We start from the raw sequence: 24,294 nt of genomic DNA, 5'->3' as shown, positions 1-24,294 counted from the left end.
CACACACACACACACACACACACACACACACACACACACACACACACACACTCAGTTCCTGCGGTTTCCCTATTTAGATGCAGATGTACACTGATATGCAAAACACACCATAAAATCACACATAATTACCCATGTCTTTGCTATTATATTCAAAAGAGAAGTGCCTGTCTGTGTCCTTTGAGATGTGTGAAGCGGATAGTGATTTTTCGGTTTCAGTGCCACTGTAGATTGCTATTATCATCAACCCTAAATGTGCTCTTACGGTCTTAACTTGGCCAGTTAGTCTCATTTTATCTGCATTCATCAGACAACAACCACACATTTATACCTTTTCACTCCCTCTCTTTGATTTGATTGTGTACCTAAATAAATTATAGCTTATGTTGAACTACTATGGATTTATAATACATAATATAAAACAAATTTGATTTGGCTTGCAAACATTTTTATTTTCTAGAACAAAACCACAAATCAGTGGCAAACATTTCAAATATTTTTGTTCTTTCCCTTTTACTTTAAATCCTTTTTTTGTTACATTCAGAGAGGAATACTCTGGCAACACTCAAAATCAGGCAGCAAATGGCTTCTGTCCATTTTAAGAGACACTGATTTGGATATACAGAACATTCTTACAAGACAAAAACATGAACATTGTTCCCTTTGTCAAAGATTTAAATGTGATACAAATGCCAGAGTCACATCCAAAACAAAAACATTTCTCCCATAATGCTCCACTCCAGGAGGAAGCACAATTAGAATGGCCGAACAACACAGTTGTTCCCTCAGAAAAGACAAAAAAAAAAAAAATGACACACTTCAAACAGTGAAGTTAACTTTAAATCCTTTTTTTGTTACATTCAGAGAGGAATACTCTGGCAACACTCAAAATCAGGCAGCAAATGGCTTCTGTCCATTTTAAGAGACACTGATTTGGATATACAGAACATTCTTACAAGACAAAAACATGAACATTGTTCCCTTTGTCAAAGATTTAAATGTGATACAAATGCCAGAGTCACATCCAAAACAAAAACATTTCTCCCATAATGCTCCACTCCAGGAGGAAGCACAATTAGAATGGCCGAACAACACAGTTGTTCCCCAGAAAAGACAAAAAAAAAAAAAAATGACACACTTCAAACAGTGAAGTTATTTCAGGTGAAGAGAGGAAATAACTGAATGAACACACATGATTTGACAGATGCAAAGAAAACAATATGAATCTTGACCACAAACACAGCTCAGTAACCATATACACTGGTTCCACAGCGGTGAGGAATTTTATCTCTGAAAAGTCCATATTTTGCACATGAATCTTATGAGATTTTCACTTTGGACCTACAATCACGCAGTTAATAATATCACTGAGCAATAATACAAGAGTACCACAAGCATTCTGTGCAATATTTCAGAAACTGTCATTATTTTCCTTCCATTAAAAAAAAAACTAACAAACAAAAAAGGAGATTAGCATGGTTTCTTATGTATTTACCAATAGATGGTTTCAAAAAGCTCTTTCAATGCATTATACATTCTTCTTAGTATAGGCTGTACCGTAAATATACTACAAATCTAACATAAATGTAAACAAATTAAAGACCAGGTAACACTGATTTACTGTGAACGCTTCTATTGATATACACGGTCAGGTTGAAAAAGAAGAACAACAAAAAAACTTTACAGAATGATTAAAAAAAGTAATTGCTGGTCAAAAACAAGTATTTGAAAAATCAGAAATTTATCAACAGTAGCCCTTGAGTTTAATTTATGACTGAGCTATGAGTAAAGGATAAGTACAAACATACATACTTATGCACACAAACCTGAAAAACACCTGCCAGATACATAACGTTTGCACGTACGAAGGAAACATATCCCATTATACTGTACATGCCAACATCAAACTTTCAACAAACACCCCACTTTGACTAGAAAAGTACCTAATGCAGCTTAAATCTGATGTCTGTGCTACACGTAAAATGTAAATACTGATTAAACAGATTTTGCTAAACAAATCAGTGGAATTTTATGGATAATATTTCCAACCCTATTCTTTCAGAAAATACTTATTTACACCTAAAATGACTGACATCTGTTTGAGATGACTATTACACGTTCTGACAAATCAGACCACAGATTAAACAATAAAAACAAATGATGTCAAAAAAGAACCAAAACAATAAAAAAGTAAACTGATAATGCCTTTTAAAAGATTAACATAAAATATGAGAACATAATGAAACTATAAAATAAAATAGATTTAAAATACGACAATACCACAATGACCAATGAGTAATTAAACTGAACATGAATATAACAGTCTGGTAAACAACATGAGCATCAGCTGGTTGTGATTACCAAGCAGATGACCTTTGTGTGTGATCTGGAAATACCTGCTAAATAAGTGCACGCATTTGACTCTGACACTGGACAGTCCGATGTTACAAAAGACAGACACTGCATACAACCCACCGGCAAAAACAGCAGAGTTTACAGATTAAAGTGCTAGACACCAATACTGAAGCGCTCTTGCTAACAGTACGGTTAGTTTTTAACTCTGTGCTTTGCCTGTTCACCCAGAGTAAATGCAAGACAACATTAATGGCACATTCGCTTAACAATAATGAATAAATTCCCTTCCATATATTTTAGGCACAAAAAGCAAACTTAACATCTCCCCACATTATTTTTTAGATGTGAGAGAATCTGCATCACTTTATGCCTTTCTGTATCAATCAGTCCAGTCCAGTATGAAGTGGTTTATGGTCCACATTCCCGCAGGTAAGAGATCACCAGCGACCACTGATGCTCGCCATGTCCGAGTGGAACTGGCGCGACAGACGACCGCTGGCCCCGCCTTCTAGGAAGGAGGAGCAAATGTTGGGTGTCTCAAAGAGCTTCCTCCTGCTCTTATTCAGCTCTGAGGAGACATTCAAATATCATCAGTAATCCGTTAAGTAAACACATGAGCTTTGTTTAGGCCTAATGAGCTGCCTCTCTCCCTACATATAGGCAGCTGTATTCTAAGGCAGCATCCTAACTAAAGTGGAACTTTATAAGTTACTTATTTGAAACACTCTACATAGGTAGATACTCTTTTAACAGTCACCAACACACATCACACACAAGTAAATGATGACAGCATTTTTAAGCGATGTCTAGGTAGGCTGCTCACTATGTTCAGAGTAAAGATACTATATAGTATTCCAATTTTGTATAGACTGTGAATCTATGAAAGGTCATCTTGGAAGAAATTGCTTACTTTACAAAGCAGTGACATCACATCCTATTCTTTCCACATCCTTTATTTTGGTTTATCTTTTTTTTCCTGTTGATCTGTAGCTTAGATATAAACACAAAGCTTACTGACCTGAGATCGCCAGTAACATTTTCCGGCGAGCACCAAATGTTGTGATTCCCAGTTCCCTTAGGTCTGGATCCGTTAGTGTGACAAATGTTTGCAGATCAATCTATTAGACCATAACACAGACATACTCATATACATTAACATTTACAAAACCCACAAATAAATCCACTAATCCACATTTTTCCAATTACAGTGCTTGCAAGCTGAACTAGCAAAGCTTCTTAATTTATTTCCTTACTTATAGATTTAAAATGTTTATGCAATTAAAAAAATTACTCAAAATAATCAAGGCATGTTTTCCACACTGCTTGTACTAAATGAACACAAGAAAGAATAATATTTAATCATTTTATTTTAATTCACCAATATGACACTATGTAAATATCCATATCTGCCTAAATATTGTAATGTGGGGTTTGGTGTTTGGGTTTTGTTTCATGTTCATGTTTTCATGTCTTTTATTTTGTAATTGTTTCATGCTCTCAGTGTCATGCTTCCCTTGCCCTCATGTATCTCTGCCTTGTGCATGTGTCATGTTCTATCCACTGTTTTGGTTTGGACAAAAGCATCTCAAGTTTAATGCCACGTAATACCCCACACTGGTCATTAGAAAAATACATTAACTTTGCCCTGTTGCTGGCTGATTCACCATTCAATGTGGGTGTCGTGGAGGATGAACATGACACTTCCCAAAAGTTTGTTTGCTATAAGTAGCCATCAAGTTGCCATTGTCTCTTGTCGTGTATTGATGTTGTAACCCGCTGTCGGTGAGTCTAGTCTGTTCATGCCACGTCAAGTCTGTTCATGCCTCGTCAAATCAAGTCTGTGTATCTTGTTTGGATTTTGGATTTCACCTTGTTTGAATAAAACTGCACTTGGGTTCTCACTACGCTCGCCTTCAGTGGACTGATTCGTTACAAATATATATTTTACCAAAACATTTTAATATAAAAAATGAACACTTCGTTAACATTTTTTGAGTGATGATTGCAGACGCATCTAAATTCATTCCTCAAACAATGAATTAATGAATTACCTCCTGCTGCTGGAAGATGTCTGTGTATTTGCCGAGACCGAGTTTGCTGAATAGCTCAGGGAGATCTGTTCCTTTGAAAGATGAACTGAGAGAGCAGCCATTGCTGCCAGACATAGAGATACTGTCCATATAATTACTGCTGCTGAGATACTGCTCACCTACTGACCCAAACACACAGATAAAGTTTAAGACACAACTAATCAGTAGGCAGTAAATTTATCGCTTTGTGTTTCGAAGTGCAAAATCTTTAGTCTTACAAGATTTGTTCTTGATTCTCTTTGGGCTGCTGACAGCAGGGGAAAATTCAGAATTTCCTGGCAGTCCGTTTCCATTGATGTTAACATTCCCATTCAAATCCCCCCAATTACCGGATTTGGTGTCATTACCCAAACCCTCATGACTCCCAGAGTGTGAGACAGAGAGATGAGAGTCCTGAAACCATATACACAAAAAGCAACTTCGAAACCCTGCTTTTTCTAATCATTTTTGAAGAGAGCAGCTTCATATAAACTGAACTAGATTTATGCTGCACCGGTGAGTTTGTACCTCATAAGTAGTGCTTATGCTGGGTTTATACGGCACATGGTGTGCCCTGCGCAGCTCTTTCATGCTCTCCGCTGGCATTGATTTAGAGAAACCCAACCCGCTCCAGGTATTTGTGGGGGTCCGAATCTCCGTCTCAACTGGCTTCTTCAGCATGGCTATACAAAAACAACACAATTGTTTAACCACAACCTAACTAGTGATCTTATATTCAGATGTTATTTTATGTCTGTTTTCACATTAGGTTGTTAAATTAAAAGATCAAGTCTATGCTCACCTTTAGTGGCCAGTAGCTTCTTTTTCTCATAGTCAAAAGCCTGAAAAACATTGATAAACAATGACAGTGTGAATATGTTTTAGTTTGTGTACACTTGTATGTGAGTGCAACGTGTGTGTATGTGTATATAAACCTGCATATGTGGTGCAAGTCGTCTTTCTGCAGCTCTCTCGCTTCCTGGTGCTCTTTTGTCAGCCACTGGATTCTCACTATCAGAATCGGCCAACACACACTCAACACTGTGCACACACACACACACAAAGAAAATTGAAGGAGCACGTTACAGCTGCAGTGTAACCATAAATAAAAAAACATAACTGAATTGCCATGATGATGTAAGGTCATTTTATGATTAAACATACTGAAGAAGTGAGTTCTTGGTTCTCTGCAGAAGTTCCACCGTTTGTCGTTTTCCTGATGACACAGTGCAAGAGGCCAGCATCTGCTTTAGTTCACTCCCATTGGCTGAGTGAGACGGGCTTCTGGGCATGCCCACTTCAACAAATGTATCTGAGCCTGATACACAGATAAATAGTGGAATAACAGTATAATGCATTAATACTGTGCACAGTGAATTAGGGTTGCAGAAAATGTCATTACATGCCGACTGTACTGGGCCAACTATAAAGTTTGATAGAGGAGGGATAATGGTATGGGGCTGTTTCTCAGGGGTGGGGCTAGGCCCCCTACTTTTGAGGGGACATGTTAATGCTTCAGAACATTTCAAAAAACATTTTGGACAATGCTATACTTCCAAATTTGTGGGAACAGTTTGGGGAAGGCCATGACTGTGCATAACTGTGCCCTAAATTATTGGATGAGTCTTGTGTGGAATAAATTGACTGGGCCACACAGAGCCCTGACCTCAACCCCTTCAAACACCTGGAACGGAGATTGAGAGCCAGGACGTTTTGTGCCTGACCTCACAAATGCTCTACTGGATGAATAGGCAAACATTTCCACAGAAACACTATAAAATCTTGTGGAAAGCCTTCCCAGAAAAGTGGAAGCTGTTATATTAAGGTTCTATAATTTCTGCGATGCGGAAAACACGGACGGAATCACGGAATCCAGTTATAAAATCAGAATTTTACTGTATAACGCGGAATGTCACGGATTTTGCTACATTTTAGATGAATAAATCAAAAGTAGGTCAGTACACATAAATCAAAATATGGACTAGTGTTGGTGAATATTAAGCCGTAGAGTACTATTTAAATATGAATCCTGCATGTTCTGCGTGTCTCTGTGTGAATGAATGGCGCAGACGTTTTGTTTACTACACACATACTGAAGGGTGCACGATGCTTGCAGTGTTTTCAGCCGCCTCTCTGCCGCCTCAGTATATGAGTTCATGAACACATAAACATAATCTCTAGAACTGCTCTGAGAGTCACTTCATGAGCATTTTACCGTTTCTTTTGAGAAAAACTATCATCATATCATATAAACCGAGAAACTTCAAGGTCTTCATAACAACCCGTCAAAATAAAAGCTTGGTTTAACTTGAAGAAACTGTGACATAACTATATTACTTAAAGTAATGACAGTACTAATACTAATTAAAAAAAAAATTATTAAACCATTATTTTAAAGGAATATTTACCAGAAAAAGTATTTACCAGAATTTATTCAAAATGTAAATGCACAACACAATATTTCTGAAAACAAAGAAAGAATAAATAAATAATTATTTGAAATTTAAATATAAAATCAATTATTTAGATATGCTTTTGATTATTAAAAAATTTTATGAAACCATTAAAATGGAATCCAGAAAATTAATCGAAAACACAGAATAAAATAAAAATTAAAACGGAAAAAATGGAACTTGGAAAAAATAAAACGGAATTTGGGAAAAAATAACATTTTTATTTAGAATGTGATGTCATTAAAGTATCTGTTGGTGCAATGTCAGGTGTGTCAATACTTTTGTCCATATCATGTATAAAAAGTTTGTTTTATACCTTCATCTGCAGATTTATTGGAAATGGATTCTGATTGGGAGTGTCCAATGACTTCCTGGGATGTGTCACAGTGGGCGGAGTTCAGCGATACAGAGGAGATTCGACTGTACACAGAACTGGCGAGCTGCAACATCCAGCAGAAACACACGCGGGAAGAATAATTAGTTTACAATAAAACAGATGCACTCATTTTGGCATCGCCTTATCAATAAAGGACACATATGATACTGCCTTGATTTTGGCCATAAAGACTTATCTTAAAAGGCAGCATATTTTAATCTATAATGCCTAAAAATGTTGCCTACGTATGCAGTTTAGTAACTTTGATGAAGTTTCTCACATGTCCATTGAGATGTTCTGCACTGGCTGGTTTGTGTATTGGTGCGAGTCCAGGTGGAGGGGGCGGTGTGTGAGTGTGTGCTTGACTCTGGACCTCAGAGAGCAGAAGACCACTGAGAGTCGACTGAGACACTGACTGCAGCATCAAGTCTGTGGAGAACCCTGAGCCAGGGACAGAGTGAGAGGGTTATGTAACACACACATATAAAATATGTGGCTGAAAAGAGCACACACTCACCTGCTGTGTTAGCTGTTGAACTGAGTGCACTGGCCCAAAGTGATGCTGTGTGACCAGTAGCATGTGAATGTGTGTGAGCAGGTGTATGTGAGGGTGTATGAATGTGCTGTGAGTTGTTCACTGCTCCGTTCTGAATGTTTAACACACAGCCGTGCCCATTAAGAACACAGTTTGGGTTCGGGGAACCATTAGGAATGGGGCTGACAGACGACCTTAGAAGACCAGCTGATAAAAGAGAGAAAAAATAAAGAGTGCAACGTAAATACCAAAAACATTTTTGTCCATAATGTGTTTACAGTTCAGTTATTATTAATTTATTTTGCTCCGATGTAACTTTCAAATCAGAGACAGCGCAAGAAATGTCGAGAGCCAACAATTAGCATACCAGTTAGACCCAGTGTTATTTTAGTATCATTACTTTTTAGTATGATTACTCTTTAGACTTACTTTTTGTTAATATTTAGATTTTTTTAGTAATTAATGGTTAAGTAATTTTGTTGTGTTTTTGTCATTTTTATATGCCTATATTAATTTTTATTTATGCGTTTTAGCTTATTTACTTTTATTTTAAACCTAAACTAAACAAAAATGATAAATGTTACATTTTCAAAAAGGTTTTATTTTATTATTTTATTTTATTTCAGTTAATGTTTATTTCCAGTAACAAAAAATGCTCTTTAGGTTTTATTTAATGATAATAAGCCTCATTGGACCTGATTGAAACATTTTTTTGTAACATGATTTAACTAAATACCATTGTTATCTGACTTTATTATTGCTTTGATATGTTACATGCTGCTAAGCTAATAATTTGATACTCTTAATTGTATATTACACAAATTTTGGATGAAACAAATTATATATATATTATATATATATATACATATACACACACACACAGGTTGATTTAAAAGAATAACAATTATGCAATTTATTTTTAATATTTTAAATTTTTACTTATTTTTCATTTTTATCTTATCCATAAAGGCCGCGATGCAGGCTTGATTAGGCTAAAAATAGATTTATTACAAGGAAACATAATTTAACCTTCAATACCTAAAACTTACCTAGGTAAAAAGCTTGCTAGGTTTTGAAACAAAGCTATTGTTACCAGCAAGATCGTTAACTTTTAATCACTATTATGGCATGAATCCTTAATGTAACAGTACTGCAAATATGCACAATTTGTGCATGAGAACAACAAGGCTTGTGTCTTGAGAACAACAGAGGGGACTGTTTTAAGTCACACTAATAGTGTGTGAGTGGATGTGGAACACAGGCAAACACAAACACACACACACACACACACACACACACACACACACACAGCTGTAGCTAATTATGGATCTGCTTGGCAGCGTGAGTTGTAATCTACCAACACAGACAGTAGTAATTATAGTGACTGCAGAGCTAAAGCAGGACTGTGTATGTTGTATTGATATAAACAGGCCTTGCTTAGAATACACATTCAAGGAATTACTTTTAGATCATAAATGTACCTTACAGAAGCCATAAAATATATCTAAAAAATATCTAAATATACAACTACATTACCCAGAGTGCTTAGCCTCAGTCCAGCTGAAGCTAGGGTGTCCAGTCCAATGGAGCCAATCAGGGGAGGGGAGGCAGGAGCATGTCCGTTAACAGCCACATGGTTGATGGGAGGAGGCACACAGCTGGACTCCAGTCCCAACAGGATCTGGCGTACCTCATACATACTCCCAGCATTCCTTTCCACGCTCTTCACTATCACAGACTGAGAAAGAGACATACTGTCAGTGACCGAGGCTAAATGTACCACATATACACAAAAGAGCTGGGTATTTATTACCTTGCTGGGCTGTTTTGGTCTGGGTTTAATACTGATGAAGACGTCCAGCTGCTCCATAAGTGTAGTGATGACCTGAGATGCCACCTCCATCTCCTCCTTAATGTCAAACAGCAACACCAATGGCAGACAGCCCTAAAATATTCAGACTTTTAATACACCATAATTATTAATGACTATTATAAATATGTATATTTTTTTATTTATATAAATATTACTTATAATATTACATGACACACACACACATATATATATATATACATACGCGTAACGTTTGAAATCAGAATATTCCTTTAAATCATTTTTATGAATTTAAATAAAGCTGCAGTAAAATAAAAAATATATATATTAGATTTAAAAAAAAAAAGCTTAAATGGAAATTAGAAATTTGACCTGGCAACTAAATGAAATAACATTAAGCTCAAATACTAAAATTTCATAATAAAAAAACAGAAAAAGAACATAAAAAACATAAAACTTAAAAATAAAACTGATATTAAAAATATTTAACTAATATTCAGTTTAAATAAAAAACTGAATATAATATTATACAATAGTATATAAATAATACTAAAATAAAATGCTGATTAGTCTGTTAGTCCTAGAAGCAATTCACCAACTAATTGATTTTGAAAATATGTAATTTTGCACGTCTATTATGAGACCTCTAAAGTTAGATTATAGTCCGCAGTGGCAGCGTGGCTAAATCTACATTTCCCGTTTTGAAAAAAACAAGAGCAGAGGAGTAGAATAAGTTTGGCATGTGTCTTGAAATCTTGAAATCCCTCTGGTCGGGCACGTTGCTAAAGCCTCAAGGTCTTCAGCCAGCCCAGCATGAGTCTCATCATCTGACAGTACTTACAGAGACTCTCATCCAAACATCGCTCTCAATTTCATCTCTTTCAACATAACGTGTTCTGTTTCACAGATTGGCCACAAACATGGAGAGAGATAGTAAAGAGCATAAGCCTGAATAGAAAAAATACAGACAAACTGTTGCCATACCATTAGCTGCTGTCTAGCCGCACATACAGCATCAATGCTGCCCTGTATGTAGACGGCTGAGCGGCTAGTGTGTGTGTTGTGCTCGGGGAAGTGTATGTGGGCTCCAGTGCGCTGGGAGATGTTCTTGACGTTGGCTCCGTTGCGGCCTAGAAGGAAATTGTGGTGCTGGGGTGCGATGTCCAGTTGTGTGCTGACCAGCACTGAGCTGGCCAAAGACCCAGCGAGGTGCTCCAATAACAAAGCCGTACCGCGCTGAAACACACACAAATAAGTTAGCACACACTTGATATAGATCTGCAGTTGCACAAACACATACACTGGGATGCCAGCATGTGAGCTTACACATACACACACTAATAAAACCATCACCCATCTCCTGTAACGTCTTCCATTATGTGGTGGAGGCTGCTGTTTTTGGTTTAATTTCTGGCAGCTCTATACGAAAACTAAATCTCTCCATTTCATGAAATGACCTAGTTTCAGTACTTCTGCTACTCAGGAGCTCCACTCATTTCATATCTGCTAATGAATGCAACTTCAGTAAGAGGTTTTGATCGTTTTGGGGTCAAATACATGCACTTTGGAGATTACTTTTAATTGAAAAAACTCAGATTTTACCATTTTATTTTGAAGATATCATATTAAAATGTCTTGGAAACTTTTTACCAAGCATTTATAATTTATTTTTTTCACTTGAAATGGTTTTAACACTACCGATTGCAAAGTTTGGTGTCAGTAAGATTTTTTTTTTAAAGAAATGTTATACATTCTTGCTGACTAAAAGTGACAGCAAAGAATTGTCATTACATTATATACACCACGGGCATAATTATTAGGCATGTTGATATTCTGATGATATTTTTTTTCCAAGCACATTTTACCAATTCCAAACCCACATCCATCTTATTAACTACTATTGATTTTGTATTTAATCATTTATAAGTGATATATAATTGTCCATGAATGAAGGAAGTGAAAAACTCCTTATATTAGTTATTATATTAGTTTAGTTATTAGTTATATTAGTTATATTAGTTTAGTTATATTAGTTATTATATACTAACATATTATATTAGACTATTTTCCAGAACTGCAACCTTCCTGGAGTCTCCAGAATTACAAGGTGTCAGGTTCTCAGAGACTATGCTTGGGTAAAAAAATCCTATAAAATGACCCTCACTTAATAAGAATAACATGCTGAAGTATTGTGAAATAGATGAAGACTAATTTTTTATAGGCTTTATGGACAGATGAGTTGAGAGTTACTCTTGAAGGACCAGCACCACATCCTCTTGTACCACTGTTTGAAGAATTTATCTTCAAGAATCAGGCAGTAAGTTTTAGGAGCTCATTTTTTGTCAATCCTGCAAGACACACTTTTCAGTATATGAGATGGAATAAAAATGAGCTATATATGATTATGTAATCATATATAGTTCACTGCTTAAATAATGCAAGCATAATCATGTATAATATTACATTAATACAAATGATAATTAAAATAGATTAAATAAAATGCTAAAGTAATGCTAATAAAAACAACGATCCCCAACAATCCAGCTCTTTCAATAGCAGTATTCATTTATAAGTCTATCACTTCATGCTTCACCTTAACGCCACTGGCATTGTTCTGGTTGCCACGGACGATGGCGGTGTTGCCATAGAGACGGGAGGGAGGTTTGAAGGAGATGGAGACATTGTAAGTGTGGGAGATATGCTGAACTACAGGAGAGCTACAGTCCACATGCTGCACCAAACCACTGCATTCAAACATCAGCATCAATGGCAACAGCTCCTACAGAGAGGATGGGGAAGAATGGTGCTTTTGAGGAAAAACAACACATGGGTTAAAGACAACACAGAACAAATGATGATGACATTTCAACCACTAGGGTGCAGCACATAAAGCTCCTAATCTATGGTTGGCTCCTTAAAACTGGACCACAGGGGGCGCTAGTGAAAAATTAGACCAGAAAAACAGTGCATTTTAGGCTTTCTGGGTTAAGGTTTTAGGCTTTCTGGGTTAAGGTTATTAATTAAATAGCCTAATATATTTATATAGGTTTGTGAAAATATTTCAATATTTTCTAAGTGTATCTTTTGCCTTTATATTGTTCCCAGCACCACCATTTTCCAGAACTGCAACCTTCCTGGAGTCTCCAGAATTACAAGGTGTCAGGTTCTCAGAGACTATGCTTGGGTAAAAAAATCCTATAAAATGACCCTCACTTAATAAGAATAACATGCTGAAGTATTGTGAAATAGATGAAGACTAATTTTTTATAGGCTTTATGGACAGATGAGTTGAGAGTTACTCTTGAAGGACCAGCACCACATCCTCTTGTACCACTGTTTGAAGAATTTATCTTCAAGAATCAGGCAGTAAGTTTTAGGAGCTCATTTTTTGTCAATCCTGCAAGACACACTTTTCAGTATATGAGATGGAATAAAAATGAGCTATATATGATTATGTAATCATATATAGTTCACTGCTTAAATAATGCAAGCATAATCATGTATAATATTACATTAATACAAATGATAATTAAAATAGATTAAATAAAATGCTAAAGTAATGCTAATAAAAACAACGATCCCCAACAATCCAGCTCTTTCAATAGCAGTATTCATTTATAAGTCTATCACTTCATGCTTCACCTTAACGCCACTGGCATTGTTCTGGTTGCCACGGACGATGGCGGTGTTGCCATAGAGACGGGAGGGAGGTTTGAAGGAGATGGAGACATTGTAAGTGTGGGAGATATGCTGAACTACAGGAGAGCTACAGTCCACATGCTGCACCAAACCACTGCATTCAAACATCAGCATCAATGGCAACAGCTCCTACAGAGAGGATGGGGAAGAATGATGCTTTTGAGGAAAAACAACACATGGGTTAAAGACAACACAGAACAAATGATGATGACATTTCAACCACTAGGGTGCAGCACATAAAGCTCCTAATCTATGGTTGGCTCCTTAAAACTGGACCACAGGGGGCGCTAGTGAAAAATTAGACCAGAAAAACAGTGCATTTTAGGCTTTCTGGGTTAAGGTTTTAGGCTTTCTGGGTTAAGGTTATTAATTAAATAGCCTAATATATTTATATAGGTTTGTGAAAATATTTCAATATTTTCTAAGTGTATCTTTTGCCTTTATATTGTTCAAAAGAAGGTTTAAGGCAAAATTCTCAGTAAAATTAAATTCAAATTGAACTGAAAAAGTTTCTCTTCAGGTTTTACATCTAAAACTCTTAATTGTGGGTAGAAAAAGATATGCATATTTACAAGTAAATATTTTACAGATAATATCTTAAATTGTGTAGGATGTAGTACAATCACAAATAAAAGACAATTATTTAATATTGGAGACATTGTTTTTATAATATAATCCTTGCTAAAATGGTCATTTATACCTGAAAATATACAATGTAGCCAGAGCTGGGTAGCAACTGATTACATGTAATCTGTATTATGTAATCAGAACCCAAAAATTAAGTACTTGTAATTTGATTAAATTACATTTTAGAATACTTGTAATCAGACTACAGTTACTTTTATATTCATTACATGATTACATATTATTCACACAATAGCAATGAATTATTCATCATTTATTGATTCTTCCTAATTCCTCTTTTCCATCTTTTAAATGCTCCTTTCTAAAATAGCCTACCGCTTATCAGAAAAAGAAGAAAGAATGCTTGTAAAGCACAGGTAAACAAATTCTCACCCGTATTTTAACTCTCGCTGCTTCTACGCCAGTCAGCTGCCCTGCTATTGACACCTGAGAGAAAAATATAGAAACAAAGAAATGATTGTACTTCATGATCTTTCTACATAACGTGTGCAGATGTTTATTCCTTTCTCTCATCCTGTAAGAATTTTTGTTAAGCTTAAATAAGACACAGTGTCACGTCCAGAAACCTGATTTATTACCCATCGAAACATTAAATGGGAGTGTGGGTGTGGCAGTGCGCCAGTCAAGAAACCTTAATTAAAGTTCAGCTAGTTTTATTTTTTTGTTTCCATCATTTCATCCCGACAAACACACGTTTAATCACGCCCTGCGAGAATTAATCCCGGTTTGGAACCAGGTGATTCGGCCCAGTTCAGAGAGTCCATCTGGTTTGGCTCTGAAGTCGTGTTTGTCCATGCGTGCACTTGTATATGCTACTAACATTCCAAACTGTCTGCACGCCTCGTCAGACCACTCAGCAGTCTATTTAAACCTGAGAGCCGTCCAACAGCCAATCAGATCCATCATACTCCAGACCATTCTCATCCTCCAGCCAATACAAACTGCTTCATGTCCCTCAGCCAATAAAATGATTCAGCTAGAGTTTAGCCACTGCTGGATAGTAAATGTTGGCTGGATGGAAGAGATTTGCTGTGCTTTTTGCTAAATTTCCACAAGAAATTAAACATATTCCTATAGCAAGGATAATTCACACAAAATTACAAATTCTGTCATGCATTCACTCTCATGTGTTTTGCTTTGGTACCGAAATTGGTACCGAGAACCGTGGATTTTCACTGGTATTGGTACCGAATACCGAAATTTTGGTACCGTGACAACACTACTCTCATGTCTTTTAAAACCTACATTTCTTTCGTCCATAGAACATAAAAGCCATGACTTTTGCACATTAAAACACCAAAAAGTGCTATAAAATGTTATGACTTGTGCAATATTTCTTTTACTTTTTTGTGAGGAAATGCAAGTAATTACGATTGGTCACAATACATGCAAGAACCAATGACATTATCAGTTATCTTCTTACAGGTTTGAAAAACAATAAGCAACAGAAAGAATTTTAATTTTAGGGTGAACTTTTACTAAAATAAAAACGAACATCTAGAAAATAGGTATGATAAAATGTTGAAAATGTGTGTGTGTGTCTGTACCTGGTTGCTCTTCTCCCCCTGGCTGTGCCTATTGGAGTCAGGAAAGTGTATGTGACAGCCTGTCTCTTCCATCACTCGTTTGATGTTATTCCCTCCTTTCCCAATAACATGCGAGTGCTCCGTGTGTGAGACGTCCATCTTCAGGGTCACACGATTACTCTATAGGTGTCAAAGGCCACAATTTAGAAAAACAACAGAGCATTCATGGAAATCTATTAGGGCTGAATTAAAATCCTTTAATCCTGCTCCAAACTCTAAGAAGATTACATTCAGATACACTACCACTTAAAAGTTTGGGGTCAGAAAGATTTTTATAAAAAGAAATGAATACTTCAATTCAGCAAGAGTGCATTTAACTGATCAAAAGAGAAACAGGCTTATATACACTACCAGTCAAAAGTTATTGAACAGTAAGATTTTTAATGTTTTTTTTAAAGAATTTTCTTCTGCTCGCCAAGCCTGCATTTATTTGATCAAAAATACAGCAAAAGCAGTAATATTGTGAAATATTTTTACTATTTAAAATAACTGCTTTCTAATTGAATATATTTTAAAATGTAATTTATTCCTGTGATCAAAGCTAAATTTTCAGCATCATTACTCCAGTCTTCAGTGTCACATGATTCTTCAGAAATCATTCTCATATGCTGATTTACTGTTTAAGAAACAATTGTATTATTATTATTATTATTATTATCATCAATATTCAATAAATTTTTTTCAGGATTCTTTGATGAATAGAAAGATATAAAGATCAAAATTTATCTGAAATAGCTTTTGTAACATTATACACTATATCATTCAAAAGCTTGGAGTCAGAATTAATTTCTTTTTGTTTATTTGGGCAGCGGGTTATAGAAATTAATACTTTTATTTAGCAAGGATGCTTTACATTGATCAAAAGTGATGATAAAGACATTTATAATGTTACAAAAGATTTCAGATCATTTTCTATTCATCAAGGAAACCTGAAAAAATTTTACTCCGCTGTTTTCAACAAAATAATGAATGTTTTTTGAGCAGCAAATTAGAATGATTTTTGAAGGATCATGTGACTGGAGTAATGATCCTAAAAATACAGCTTTGAAGTCACAGGAATAAATTACATAACAGTTATTTTAAATAGTAAAAATATTTCAAAATGTTACTGTTTTTGCTGTACTTTGAATCAAATAAATGCGGGCTTGGTGAGCAGAAGAGACTTCTTCAAAAACCTTTGGCTGGTAGTGTATGTCTGTATTTCAAGGAATTAAGATAGAATATCTTCCATGTAAATGTGTATTTTTATTTCTACAGCCTGGCTAGTTCTGCCTATAGTTAAATCTTATTGGCCAAACATTTCTCTCTACATAACTGTGCATTTAACATTACATATATTCTGACTGGCTTTATCACATTTCATAGAATATTTTCTAGACATTTTGCCAGATTTATTCTTAAAACAAGAAATATTTATGCTTAAAACAAGAAAAAAATATTTCTCGGTGGGGTAAGAAAAATAAGCATTCTCCCCCAAATTCTTAAGCAATTCAGCTTTTAAAGATGTTTCGATTTTTTTCTGAAAAATAAAATATACTGGTTTAGATGAGCAGGTTTTTGTAGCAAACCCATACAGACCAGACTTTTCAATGACAGTCATAAGCTTATCAGTTACCTTTGTGTCAAGAACGGACATTATTTTCTCTTTTGCCTCTCGCACATCTTCCCTTTTTCCGCTGACCTTAATATGTGGATCTGTGAGAAGGAGAGGAAGAGAGCAGATGAGTGCAGGACAAGAGAACAAAGTCATACATTAACAAAGATGCTTACATTCAGTTTGAGGAATTAAACTACAACTGCAGTTTTAACACTAGTGGTTTCACTTTTCTCTGTCAGTTTACCACACAGACAACCCTTACATACATCATGAGAAAGATAGTTGCTTTACTGCTACTCTCTAAAAATAGCTTGTGTCGTGTAATGTCTTGGAATTCTGTTTTTCTCTACACATATTCTTTGACTGTCTCACTCTCCCTAAAACACTCCCACGAACTTCAGGATTGGGCCTAGAGGAGCAGGGGGGAAATCAAACAGGAAGGATCACTGTCTTAGACACACACACACACACACACACACACACACACACAAAGTACATTGTTATTGGGGGAGGTATTAGAGTAACACCAGTGGGGTCTCCTTGTCCAGCCCACAACACTATCCTCTTCCTACCATGTGGTAGTCATCAACTCCAGCATGTGTGTGTGTGGGGTTGCATGTGTGGCCAGCATGTTTATGAATGGAGAATGTCTATGCATGTCTGTGAGGAATGTAACAGTTCATGCGTGCATATATGAGGTTATGATATCAATGCCAATGTCTGTCTTTCATTTGAAGTGCTCAACATATAGATGAGACTGAGTTGGTATATGCATATTAAATACACACACATATAGATATTTGTTCGTTTTTTGCTGATGAAACATCATGAATGTTAGTATCTTGGACATGGCTTCAATCAAGTCATTATTTCTGTTCTCAACCAAATTGTCCAGCTTTTCTACACTCTAGTTGAGTGACTTTTTTTTGTCCGACAGACAGCCTCATTTAAAAGTGCTTTACTGACTCAGGGCAGAGTGGAACAGACATCTCTCAGATTGATAACATCTGTTACAGAGGCTGAAAAAAGAAAGAAGGAAAAAATAGAGAGAAAATGAGAAAAGCGTTTGAGACAAGGGAGAGTAAAATATAGTTTAGAATGTGAGTCACAAACACTGACCATTATTTACAACAAGATGAACAGGGGACTTTACAGAAGATACAGAAAGCATGAAAAAAAACTAAGAAAAGAGAGCTCTTAGGCTCATCATCAAGAAGAATATATGAGAGGGAAAAGATTGACTGATTCTGAATAAACTGTGGTAAATGACTGTTGAGATACATGGTACTTTAAGGTCAGAAACAAAAAACAAAAAATTGTAATTCTTTGAATGTAAAACAAATTACCAATATATTATCTGTATTAACTGATTTTAGCAGGTACAAGGCATGCACTCGGTATTTTTGTTTGTTTGTTGCACTAGACAATATGGCAGCTGGACTTAGTGGCATGAATGTTGCATCAGACAAAAACGAAAAATTGCAGTTACCAATATCATTTCAGAAATGTTGAAAACAAGTCAGCCATGATCAATTTAGATGAGTGATTTGGCTGGGTGACCTGCACCATGTGAACTAAATCAGCATAAGTCTACTGATAGGACTGTCTTCATCTTATGGGGGTTACGTGATTTTAAGCAGGATTATTATTATGATTAATTTCTTTAGGGTTTTTAAATAGAAAAATTACTGAGTGTAAGGAGATCCGAACCTCCAAAAACACACTCTTTGCGTCTTTCAGTCACGTGACAATGAGCCACATACACAAAAATATGTGCAAACATTCACAGTCATAAAGATAAGCACAAAAACAGGTTCATGAAATATTAGCCTCAAAAGAACATTCATATGTACATTCATCATCAATTATATGGAAAAGCACAAATTAAGAGCCTGTCATCTTTTGAATGAGACTTATGAGATTTACAGCAATCTGGCCTCTGTCTTTTAAATTCATAAGGAACATTAAAGGTAGCAAAGAACACTAACTTCTTTTGAAACTACTAATCCATCCAGTTTCATGTCACTCTTCACCCACAGTAGATTCAGTTGTGTTTAGTGTTGCCAGATCCTCTCACATTAATCATTTAGGAAAAAGCCTTAAGGGCCTGATTATGTTCTATGGCTTTTGAAAGCCAACATTTTGGTATGAACTATTGCCACAGAAAATTAGAGAACTCAGACTTGCGCCACCTAATCTCCTCTACAAAATCAGATGCTAATTAACATTACCGTTTTATATACACCACCATTTAAACATTTGGGTCTGAAAATTTAATATATAATAGTTTCATATATTTTCATTTATTTTGATGTCAAAGCTGAATTTTCAGCAGTCATTACTGCAGTTTTCAGTGTCACATGATCCTTCAGAAATCATTCTAATATGCTGATTTGATATTCAAGAAACATTTCTTATTATATTAGTGCTGTCAAACGATTAATCGCGATTAATCGCATCCAACATAAAAGTTTTTGTTTACATATATGTGTGTGTATTGTGTATATTTATTATGTATATATAAATACACACACATACGCGTCATATATTTTGAAAATATTTACATGTATATATTTATATTCATATAATTGATATCATATATAAATATATTTAAAATATAAATGTAACATATTTTTAAATATTACATGCATGTGTGTGTATTTATATATATACATAATAAATATACACAGTACACACATATATTATGTAAACAAAAAATTTATTTAGGGTGCGATTAATCGCGATTAATCGTTTGACAGCACTAATTTTATTATCAATGTTAAAAGCAGTTGTGCTGCTGAATATTTTGGTAGTTGGTAGTTTATCTTTCATCAACAATCTTTGATCAGTTCCTAAATGGGAAATCAATGTTGTGTACCTATCAAAAGTCTTAAAGGAACAGATCACTAAAAAAATGTATTTTGCCATAATTTACTCCCCTCGTGTCTTTCAAACTTGTATGAAATTCTTTCTTCTGTGGAACATAAAACAAAAATAATTTTTGAAAAAGTTTTTGTCCATATTAGGAAAGCCATTGGGGTCCAATATGTATTCACTGTACAAAAAAACAAACACTGAGGCATTTGTCAATATATCTGTGTTCCACATATAAAAGAAAGTCATACAGGTTTAGGAACAACATGAATGTGAGTAAATGACAGAATTTTCATCTTTAGGTGAACTACCTTTTTAAAGCTGTGAGACAGACAAAGACAAACTGAGAAAGACAGCAAATACTAGATACAACTCAATTCTCCATCAGAGGCAGCAGCTTGTGAGCAGATTGTAGGTTTGCATAGTACACTACCACAGTGACTTCTGCCATAACTACTGTCTGTCTGTGTGTTGTGTATACCTTTTTTGGACTTTGCTCCAATCTTCAGTTTGGACGGCCAGGCGATCTGAGTGTTGGTTTCATCCATGACCTTAAACACAAAAATCACTGGCATAAGTGGATTCAAATGCATGTTAATCCAAGTATGAATTCAAAAACACATAACCCTGCTACACTAATATTAGCAAATCCATGGATTTAGTCGATTTGGTTCTCAAAACACAAACACACAAGAACTCACATTTCACTTTTGCTAAAATATTCTCACTGACAGAAATGTTCAGGCTGTTTAAATAGAGGTCTTACAATCATCTCTCTGGCTAAACCATGCCCCACTTTCTCGTTCTCACACACATATACACACAGCTGGCTCAAAAACCCGTGAAACATGTAACAGCCAGTTGGCAGAGAGTCTTTGACAGGCCTAGTATGCTAACCAGTAGCATATGTGTAGGAAAAGAGAGAGAAAACAAGAATGGTAATGTGTTTTGTGTGCATATAAAATACACAAAAGAGAAACTTATGGTAATTTGCAGCTACATGAATACACAGGTTCATTGTTTATTAAAACTCTGCCGTGATTTTGCCTGGAGCTCAATCCTCCTCTGGAAGAAGGCAGAGTGCTTCACTATTTTTAGTGGTTTTGTCTTTCATGTAAATTCATTTTTTTAGAGCAAACCACAACTTTGGCAACACACTCCTTTGTCTCTATAGAAAACAGATTTCAGTACCCGTTTTGTGGCACACTTTCTATCTTCCTGCCTATAAAAACCTCTTGGCTTTCATGGTCAGCGAGGCTTTACTGTACAGCAGTTCTCATGAGAAGTTTTGGCAACAAACCCAATTTCTTTCAGGAAAAAAATATCTGAGCATGAAACTGCAGCAAATAAACATAAAAAAAACTCCAGTGTAGTTTACCCATATGACCTTTAGGATAATTTCAGCCTCTGGGCTAATACTAACTACCGTATTGGCCCGAATATAAGACGACCCTGATTATAAGACGACCCCCCTTTTTCCAGATGTACCTTTTGGAAAAAGGCTTTTTAAAAACCAAATCTTGTTTTTTCTCAGTAAAACACATTTTGTCTTCTCCTATTTAAATGTTTGTTTTGAAAGTATGGTAAAAACTGGTAAAATGTACCAACAATCACATTTAAAAAATATACACTTTTTGATATACCATTAAAAAAAAGGCGCCACCTATTGTTGTGGGTGTATTATTGACATGTCAAAGTCTAGACCCTGAATATAAGACGACCGCGTTTTTTTCAGATGTATTTCCAAGAAAAAAACATCGTCTTATATTCGGGTCAATACGGTAGATTCATTTTATTTTAATTAAATATGACACAGATTTGCACCTGCTCGTCTCTGACAGATTGACTGAATATAACAAGTAGTCATTTAGTGTCATCTCTTCACAGAAGCTTGGATAGGATAGGCAGCAGTGAGCGATCATGACAGTTATGGTCATGCAGTGTAAATACTTCAGTATTTCACTTATTGCTTGTTTACAGCCCACACTCTTAAAAATAAAGGTGCTTCACGATGCCATAGAAGAACCTTTTTGTCTAAATGGTTCCATAAAGAACCTTTAACATCTGAAGAACCTTTCTGTTTTACAAAAGGTTCTTTGTGGCGAAATAAGGTTCTTCAGATTACAAAAACCCAAGAAAGAGATGGTTCTTTAAAGAACCTTTGACTGAATGGTTCTTTGTGGAACCAAAAATGGTTCTTCTATGGCATCGCTTGAAGAACCTTTTGAAGCACCTTTATTTTTAAGAGTGCAGGCTGCACGTGCTTGTTCATAAACTGGAAACATTCAGTCCCGCATGCTCTGCTAAATTTTACGGCCCATACTGTTCCAGGTTTCATTAATCTTGGATCTGTGGTTCAACAGCAGGCTTCAAGTTTTTATTTTGTTTTCACACCCTAAAGGACAAAAACCCTGAGAACTTGTTTTTTTACTTAAGGGAACACGTTTATTAATCTCCCCAGATCTTCTTAAGTCTGTAAATCATACGCACAGCTGTGATGCATCCTGTTATTTAGATTTGTGAAATTACGGCTTGAAAACAGCTAAGTTTAGCAAGGCTACAATAAAACAACAATCTACACACCCTTTCTACAGTGAGCCTGAATCAAGTTTCCTTCCATGTTATAACAAGCAAAACATCACAAACAACTTTCCCAAAATGCACATCAGCCAAAATTCATGCTTCATTCTCAATCATTCTGCACATGTGACAAAAAAACTACATTTTATGTTTACTGAACTTTGTTTCATGTGTTTTTATGTATTGAAAAGTATTTGAATTTTTTGCATACTGTACAATTCTGCTGATTTGAATGCCACCAATGTCACAATATGTAACAAGCAAAATTGCATAAACAAAAACAAATGTAAGTATTGTTATATAAATATTATAAATATTATTGTTAATATTATTATTGTTGTAATTTTGTATTTATTTTTAATGCAGTTATGTATATATATATATATATATATATATATATATACACACTGGTGTCTCTTGCATCTCAAAAAATTAGAATACCATGAAAAAATTGTTTTTTGTAACTTATTTCAAAAAGTGAAACTTTCATATATTCTAGATTCATTACATGTAAAGTAAAACATTTCAAATTTTTTTTTGTATTAATTTTGATGATTAGAGCTTACAACTCATGAAAGTCAAAAATCTAGTATCTCAAAAAAAATTTCATTTAATTTCAATAAAGAGTTTCATTAAATAACCATCCCTACAGTATAAATTCCGGGTATATGGGGCGATTGACACTCTCCACAAAGAGGGTAAGTCACAGAAGGTCATTACTGAAAGGGTGGATGTTCACAGAGTGCTGTATCAAAGCATATTAAATACAAAGTTGACTGTAAGGAAGAAATTTTGTAGGAAAAGGTGCACAAGCAACAGGGATGACTGCAAGCTTGAGAATACTGTCAAGCAAAGCCGATTCAAAGAGAGCTTCACAAGGAGTGGACTGAAGCTGGAGTCAGTGCATCAAGAGACACCACACTCAGACGTCTTCAGGAAAAGGGCTACCAAGCCACTTCTTGACGAGCTGAAGGCTCAATAGTGCCTCAGCAGTGCCACAGGCTGATCGCTTCCAAGCCACACCTTACTGATGCTGTCATTTGTGCTAAAGGAGCCCCAACCAAGTATTGAGTGCACAAATGAACATACTTTAAAGAACTTGAACTTTTCTGTTTTGCAAATCCTTTTTTTTTTTTTTTTTGATTGATCTTAGGAAATATTCCAATATTTTGAGATACTGGATTTTTGACTTTCATGAGCTGTAAGTTCTAATCATCAAAATTAAAACAAAAAAACTTTTAAAATGTTTTACTTTACATGTAATGAATCTAGAATATATCAAAGTTTTACTTTTTGAAATAAGTTACAAAAAAAAAACTTTCACGATATTCAAATTGTTCGAGATGCACGTGTATACATATATATTTTTTTACTTTTAATATGTACACCATAGACTGTAAAAAAAACATGGACGTAGTGTCCGTGACGTCACCCATAGGTTTCTGAAGAGCATTTTTGAAGCCCAAAGTGGGCGGAGCCAGCCATCACCAGCTTGGCAGCAAAGAGGGCAAAGAGGCGGGATTTGGGTGGAGCCAGTCGATGAATTGCAGTTTAAGTCACTTCCCTGTTGGATTCAAGAGACAGACCGGAAGGTTGCGAGCTTGCACTATACACTATATTTGTGACCCTGCCCACTCCTCATGTATATTAATTATCAAATAGGTAATAGAGGTAAATCCTCTAGTTCCACAGGGCAA

General features: G+C 35.5%; 2 protein-coding genes across 3 annotated transcripts in view; both read right to left on the bottom strand.

Annotated features, from left to right (window-relative positions):
* The window catches only part of LOC107663293 (phytanoyl-CoA hydroxylase-interacting protein-like), a 13,485-nt gene extending 11,303 nt beyond the window's left edge, over window positions 1-2,182 (bottom strand). The window contains exon 1 of the mRNA XM_016453471.1: window positions 1,250-2,182. The gene's annotated coding sequence lies outside the window, so the exon portion shown is untranslated. The remainder of the gene's footprint in view (window positions 1-1,249) is intronic.
* Window positions 2,183-2,186: 4 nt separating this feature from the next.
* The window catches only part of bicc1a (BicC family RNA binding protein 1a), a 36,618-nt gene continuing 14,510 nt past the window's right edge, over window positions 2,187-24,294 (bottom strand). The window contains exons 3-21 of one of the 2 annotated variants that reach the window (XM_016453469.1): window positions 20,499-20,568; window positions 17,162-17,241; window positions 15,508-15,666; window positions 14,333-14,386; window positions 13,259-13,444; window positions 10,601-10,852; window positions 9,599-9,730; window positions 9,322-9,523; window positions 7,768-7,992; window positions 7,531-7,691; window positions 7,191-7,314; window positions 5,586-5,739; window positions 5,357-5,462; window positions 5,224-5,263; window positions 4,950-5,104; window positions 4,661-4,835; window positions 4,404-4,564; window positions 3,371-3,470; window positions 2,187-2,920 (exon numbers count right to left, since the gene is read on the bottom strand). In XM_016453469.1, the coding sequence (XP_016308955.1) occupies window positions 2,790-2,920; window positions 3,371-3,470; window positions 4,404-4,564; window positions 4,661-4,835; window positions 4,950-5,104; window positions 5,224-5,263; window positions 5,357-5,462; window positions 5,586-5,739; window positions 7,191-7,314; window positions 7,531-7,691; window positions 7,768-7,992; window positions 9,322-9,523; window positions 9,599-9,730; window positions 10,601-10,852; window positions 13,259-13,444; window positions 14,333-14,386; window positions 15,508-15,666; window positions 17,162-17,241; window positions 20,499-20,568 (2,667 nt within the window). In that variant the 3' untranslated portion in view covers window positions 2,187-2,789. The remainder of the gene's footprint in view (window positions 2,921-3,370; window positions 3,471-4,403; window positions 4,565-4,660; window positions 4,836-4,949; window positions 5,105-5,223; window positions 5,264-5,356; window positions 5,463-5,585; window positions 5,740-7,190; window positions 7,315-7,530; window positions 7,692-7,767; window positions 7,993-9,321; window positions 9,524-9,598; window positions 9,731-10,600; window positions 10,853-13,258; window positions 13,445-14,332; window positions 14,387-15,507; window positions 15,667-17,161; window positions 17,242-20,498; window positions 20,569-24,294) is intronic. The other variant, XM_016453470.1, reaches the window with a different exon arrangement.

The sequence above is a fragment of the Sinocyclocheilus anshuiensis genome, unplaced genomic scaffold (genome assembly GCF_001515605.1).
Source record: "Sinocyclocheilus anshuiensis isolate Anshui unplaced genomic scaffold, SAMN03320099.WGS_v1.1 scaffold1719, whole genome shotgun sequence".
In the NCBI taxonomy this organism is placed as follows: Eukaryota; Metazoa; Chordata; class Actinopteri; order Cypriniformes; family Cyprinidae; genus Sinocyclocheilus; species Sinocyclocheilus anshuiensis.
Note: the sequence above shows the minus strand (reverse complement) of the source record. Positions and strands in the feature narration are given on the sequence as shown.